Source organism: Rutidosis leptorrhynchoides, unplaced genomic scaffold, assembly GCF_046630445.1.
Source record: "Rutidosis leptorrhynchoides isolate AG116_Rl617_1_P2 unplaced genomic scaffold, CSIRO_AGI_Rlap_v1 contig505, whole genome shotgun sequence".
In the NCBI taxonomy this organism is placed as follows: Eukaryota; Viridiplantae; Streptophyta; class Magnoliopsida; order Asterales; family Asteraceae; genus Rutidosis; species Rutidosis leptorrhynchoides.
This window is the reverse complement of record NW_027266733.1, coordinates 36,098-42,097: the sequence shown is the minus strand read 5'-3', so window position 1 is coordinate 42,097 and position 6,000 is coordinate 36,098. Positions and strand designations below refer to the sequence as shown.

The following is a 6,000-nucleotide window of genomic DNA, read 5'->3' as shown; positions in this document are numbered from 1 at the left end:
ATTTATCAGGCCAGCCCAGTTGTTTTTTAAGTAAGCCTTTTGTAATAATAACATGAATCTATATAGATAGGAATTGATTAATTTCCCACGTTAATTAGTATCTTTCCTTAAAACTTTATTTATTTATTCATTTATCATCGTAAGTCCATCCAACCGGCTTCTTGTCTTTTGGGTTTCCGCTGAACACAGAAGAACTATAGTCTAGTGTGTACAACACTTCAATCTTCGTTACAAGCTCCTCTTCTTAAACGTGCTTCGATCTCTCTATCTATCTCTAATAATCAACTCCTTTTGGGGATTCGATCAAGTGAAGTTTAAGTTTTGGTTTGGTTTGGGAAGCCATTGATTGATTGATTTATAATAATGGATGGAGTTTTATCTGCTAATGAGCAGCAGCTAATGGTCTCTTCCTTCCTTGAGATCGCCGCCGGCCAAACCGCCGACACTGCGCGCCAGTTCTTGGAGGTCTGAGGGTTTTTTATTTTTATTATTATTATTATTATTATTATTATTATTAAAGGGTTGTTTGAATTTTAATGAAAATTTTGATCGACTGTTATTCGAGGTCGATTTAGAGCTAAAGTTTGGATTTTTTCATACTGGGTAGTGAGAAATTTATGTGATTTCTTTATAATGATTATTAATCGATGCTTGGTTTGTGCATGAATGAACGAATTCTAAGTTTTTTGGTGAGTGATGCTGCTTTGGATTGATTGTGGCTTTTTTGTTGTATTTAAGAAATGCATCGATACACTGTTTGTGTTTGTATCGGAAACTTATGATAAATGTTTTCATAAACAGGCTACAAGTTGGAAGCTTGAAGAGGCGATTCAGCTGTTTTTTGTGGGTGATGGCATTGGTGCGATTACATCAGCTCCACGCTCGTTTCCAGATGGTGATGGCAATGCCTTGGCCGATCATAATCAACGGTTAGTCCAATATTTGCCTCCAAGTTTATTCTTTTTCAAAAGCTTGTGGTTTTCGAGATTTGACTTTTTTGAACAACTGGTCCTGTTTGATGTCTCAGGGATTTGACTAATGTTATTGATGAAAATGCTCAAATTGCACAAGATGCTGGTGATGGTGTGCGCGCTCCTTTACCTGTTGTGAGGGAGACACTTTACGATGATGCATTGATGGCTAGGTATTGTGTTTAGTCTTTATTTCTGCTTCCAGAATGAAACACAATAGTGCTATTCGATTATAATGAAATACGGTGGTTGATAAATTTATGATTCTCCTTTCTTAGGCTAGATCGTTCATTTTCAATCCTTTTCTCCTTTCGCTTCTTCCTCATCAATTGGGGGCGCTTGCTTTTGAATACATAGTTTCTCTATATAATTTTGAAAGCTGCACCAATCTAAGATTTAATGAATGCTTATATGTTAAATGGATTCATTACTTTGCTTTAGTTTTCTTCTGCCAACATTTTTCCTGTGGTCTTTAAATAATTAAGCTTATTTCTGTACTGGCCACTGGGTCCGTCGTTTATATGTTTGCATTCTCTGTTATGTTGGTAAAAACAAAAATGCTATACATGGTTTAATATCAACTGAAAGATTGTTCTGTAATACATATTTCTTCCATTCATCATCAGATTGGCAAGAATTGGTTATCCACTGCATGAGCCTAGTCCAGTGGTTGCTTTCCGTAATTTTGATGAGGAAGTGAGTCGCCCTGGGGCTGGTGTTTGGGGATCAGACCAGAGTGGTGGTGGTCCATCTACAACGGAGCATTCTCGGGATAATCTTGCTTCTCTTTACCGCCCGCCTTTCCATTTGATGTTCCAAGGGCCATTTGAAAAGGTAACTTTGTAATTTTATTTTTCTGCTGTCGTATGGTGTGATTATCACAAGTTAGAGAATGGCACAAGAAAGAATTAGTTAAAAGGTTTCTATGTATATTGTAACAGGCTAAAGACGCTGCTTCTGTCAAGGACAAATGGCTCCTGGTGAATTTGCAATCCACCAAGGAATTCAGCTCCCATATGGTGTTCTATTAAACTCTTCTTTGATTCTTAATCATGGCTAATGTTCGACCATATCTCGCTCCGTAGCTTATAATCTGATTTCTTTCTACAGCTTAATCGGGACACTTGGAGAAATGAGGCTGTCAGTGAACTGGTCGGTACTAATTTTATATTCTGGCAGGTTAGTAACATGATATCAGAAGGTTATCTTTCTTTGTGCTGAATTGTTTCTGTGAAATGTTCTTCTGGTTATCTTTTCAAGCCTATACTACTGGGAAATTGCCGCCCTTCTTTTAATAGGAAATAAGATTTCCTTTTCTCCTGTCAAAAAGAAAAATAATTTTTTTCTCTCCAATTATCTTTTTTACTATAATCACGGTTATTGGATTTTTATGTAACATGGTGTTGAAATTTCTTCATCTTTCTGATCTTGCTTTGTGGGGTGTAGGTGTATGATGACACAACCGAGGGCCAGAAAGTCTGCACCTATTACAAGTTAGATTCTATACCAGTTGTTCTGGTCATCGATCCAATTACAGGGCAAAAAATGCGGGCATGGACAGGAATGATTCAGCCAGAGTGCTTGCTGGAGGTACGCCATTCTTGTCAATGTGCTCGAAAGTAAGCTCTGTAAATGCTTCCTTATAAGTCTTTGTCTTTTGATTGTAGGATCTTCTACCATTCTTGGATGGTGGCCCAAAGGATCATCATGTAACTCTATCTCACAAACGCAGCCGTAAAGAAACCTCTATGCCCCCTCCTGCTCAGAAAATCAAAGGTGATTGTTGGTTCTCTTAAAACTGATATTTTTGGTCAGTTTTGTAGCATTAAATTATGATGATTTGCAGTTTTTGGACTTTAAGCTTGAACACTTGGACTTTTATGTATGTCACTTAGTATCCGCAGATAAAACTGATGAAGAAGAGGAAATGATTCGAGCATTGGCGGCTTCTATGCGAAGCCTGAAAGATTCAACCGATAAAGAAGAAGATGCAAAAGACAGCAAGGAAAAGGAGGAAGAAGAAGAAATGGGCCCCACTACTAAGAACCCGATTGTGTATCAACCTCTTCCTGAAGAGCCTAAGGGTGATAGGAGCCTCCTCTGCCGGGTCGGAGTTCGTCTTCCTGATGGACGCAGGGTCCAAAGAAATTTCCTACGAACTGATCCAATACAGGTATAAAATTCAGACTTTTGAAAAGAAACGTACATGTTTGTATTTTTTACTTAAGTACAAGGACCATACCATATTATCCTTTTGTTCATTAAAGACCCTAAACTTTTTTAATTTTCTGCAGCTGCTGTGGTCATTTTGCGCTTCTCAGCTAGAGGAAGCAGAGAAAAAGCCATTCCGATTGGCAGAGACGATCCCAGGAGCTACCAAATCCCTAGATTACAATAGTAATGTTACCTTCGGTGAGTCGGGATTGGCCAATTCCATGATCTCGGTTACTTGGGAGTAAAGTACTGAAGAGTGGGTAACTTATTTCGTCTGTTTTTTCGGTTTTCCAACAGCAGCCACCCAGCTTTACAGTATAGGAGCAGTGAGGGCGTTTGACCTCGCTGCTTTTTGAGGTTTCTAAAACTAGTGTTGGTGATGTTATTTTTAGTAAATCTATGAGCTCGCTCGCCTCTAGATGTTTTGTTCATGATTAAGATTTGGTGAATGAATGAATGACAAGTTATTAATCTGATTATATTGATTTTTCTTAATTTTCACTCTTACATGGTGGTGGTGGCAATGTTGCCTTGAACTTAGTAGGATATGCACAGTGAGACTGTGAGAGAAATCAAAACTCAAATAGCAGCTAAGGTAGAACTCCTGAAAGCGAGATACTATTATATAATACATAAATTATTAATTTTTTAATTTATTCAAACGTAGTTTCTTTTTTTGACGTCATAAATGTAATTTGCTTTTTATATATATCAGTGGCTAAACTGGAATTATTTTATACATATTTCAATGTATAAATTCGCTAACTAATAACAATTGTCAGAAAAGAAAAAAGTTCGGTAAATACCACAACGTAAATGAATATTGATTACGTTTTGAATTATTTAAGAGAAATGATACGAATTTCGCATAGATTATCGACGATTAAATAATTGGAAAGAAATGATACGAATTTCGCATAGATTATCGACGATTAAATAATTGGAAAAAAATATGAAGAAGATGAAGTCAAAGATGATAGTGTTAAGCTAAAGATGGTTTCTCATAAAGCTATCCTCAAAACAACAATCATCTCAAAATTTTCTTTTATAATATGAGTGTAGGCAACGAAATTTTGACAATATTTGGTCAATTTTCGTCATCAAAATTTGACCGAAATTAGAAGTTCGATACAGGCCAAAACGGCCTCGAGATTTTTTATCGAAGTTGTAGGCTCGTGTCTCAGCTTTTCACCGCTTCAAACGGCGGCCATTTGGACATCTACAGTTCAAGATATTATTGTTTTAGTAAATCTGGTCGCAGAAAAAAATAAGCTACGAATTTTGACTATAACACAATCTTATCAAAGATGTAAAATAAGAATCAATCTCTTATAAATTGATTCCTATTCAAATAGTAGTTTTATTCTTGTCCATCAAGTATATTTTTACTATAATAGAGTGTCATAGGTTCAAATCTAAAGGCCAGAAAATTAGAGTTCAAAGATGTAACAAGCTTAAACCGTCAATCATGTCGTGAAGCCAATTGCACCGTCTCGTCACAAATCAAACAAACAAAGAGGCCACAAATCAAACAAACAAAGAGGCAATGCAAGGAAGGGTTATACCGGTAAAAAAGACAAAATCGAGCTAGCGTTAATCAAGGGACGTCGATTAGAGGTTGTAACCTACATTAAATTAAATTTCTTCGAAATTAATGAAAGTCAGTTGATTTCGATTAATTATTTGTGACCCGAATTATATGTAAATCCTATCATGTTTGTTTTATTCTTCGTGTTTACAATGAAAAACTACACCAAAATTATTAAGAGCAGTAAGAAAAATAAAGATGAAATCTAATAATATATTGATTTCAAGAAGAAACAACTTACTTTGAAATCATATTTTCCATTTTTTGTTTAATTTAGCTATGTTTTATGTATAAAATATTTTTATTTATGTGAATTATTAATTTATATGTTAAATGAGATATTTATGAATCTAATTCTTTTTTTATTTTATAAATTTTACGAATTATTAATTTACTATCTGCATCACGACTCAATACTGAAAAAGATTATTAGATACGTGAAGTTATTAATTTATCGAATATTATTTAGTTCAGGACCGATAATATATCTTTTAGAAACATGTTTGGCATGTGTAGAGGAACAAGAAATTGAATTCCACTTGAAACAAATTTGTTGCATTTGCGACTTCTACTGAAATGTATATATCTCAAACGAATTTGTCCAAAAAAAATCAAGATATTGTGAGGTTGCAAATATTATATTATAGTAGTGACAAATTCTTCATCTTCTTCCTCTCTTCTTCTTCTCCCAATCTGTCATACACATTCAACATGTGAAGCCATGAAACAATACTATTATGATATGTGAAGCCATGAAACAATACTAATTAAGAATAAAGAGAATATTATGATATGTGAAGCATGAAGAAAACAAAAGGATATATAGGAACACAAAATGAAAGCACTAACAACGTTAAGAAATGAGGCATGTGACCCCAAACGTTACAATTGAATCAATATGTTGTGATACCATCTTGATTGAAGGTCCACATATTTATCCAAAAATTCAAACTTATTGATTGATATATAAATCAATTCACAAAACATATAAACAACCATTTATTGATTGATATTTGATGGCATATTACATATTTTATCTCTCCAATCATTTGGCAGTATGATGTTTTTACTAAAAGCACCAAGACTGTTCCTATAATTGTCGGCAAATTTATTCGATTTATTAAGCAGAAGATGGTGGCAAACCATAATAAATTGGTACTTATCTTCGGTTGTCTAGTAGAGCGGAAGGTCGGCGTTGTAATGAGAAGAAGAACCCACTACAAAATC

General features: G+C 34.8%; 1 protein-coding gene across 1 annotated transcript; it reads left to right on the top strand.

Annotated features, from left to right (window-relative positions):
- Positions 1-363: 363 nt before the first annotated feature.
- On the top strand, positions 364-3,430 carry LOC139884128 (plant UBX domain-containing protein 7-like). The gene is made up of 10 exons (XM_071868201.1): positions 364-465; positions 802-929; positions 1,028-1,144; positions 1,598-1,805; positions 1,913-1,990; positions 2,082-2,150; positions 2,418-2,561; positions 2,639-2,747; positions 2,867-3,144; positions 3,266-3,430. The coding sequence occupies exons 1-10, from the start codon at positions 364-366 to the stop codon at positions 3,428-3,430; spliced, it is 1,398 nt and encodes a 465-aa protein (XP_071724302.1).
- Positions 3,431-6,000: the final 2,570 nt, after the last annotated feature.

Excerpts from the sequence above, each read along its gene's own strand:
- LOC139884128 (XM_071868201.1), top strand. The coding sequence starts at position 364 with ATGGATGGAGTTTTATCTGCTAATGAGCAGCAGCTAATGGTCTCTTCC. Across the intron at positions 1,145-1,597 it reads GATGATGCATTGATGGCTAG|ATTGGCAAGAATTGGTTATC; the intron begins GTATTGTGTTTA and ends ATTCATCATCAG. Across the intron at positions 1,991-2,081 it reads AGGAATTCAGCTCCCATATG|CTTAATCGGGACACTTGGAG; the intron begins GTGTTCTATTAA and ends TTCTTTCTACAG.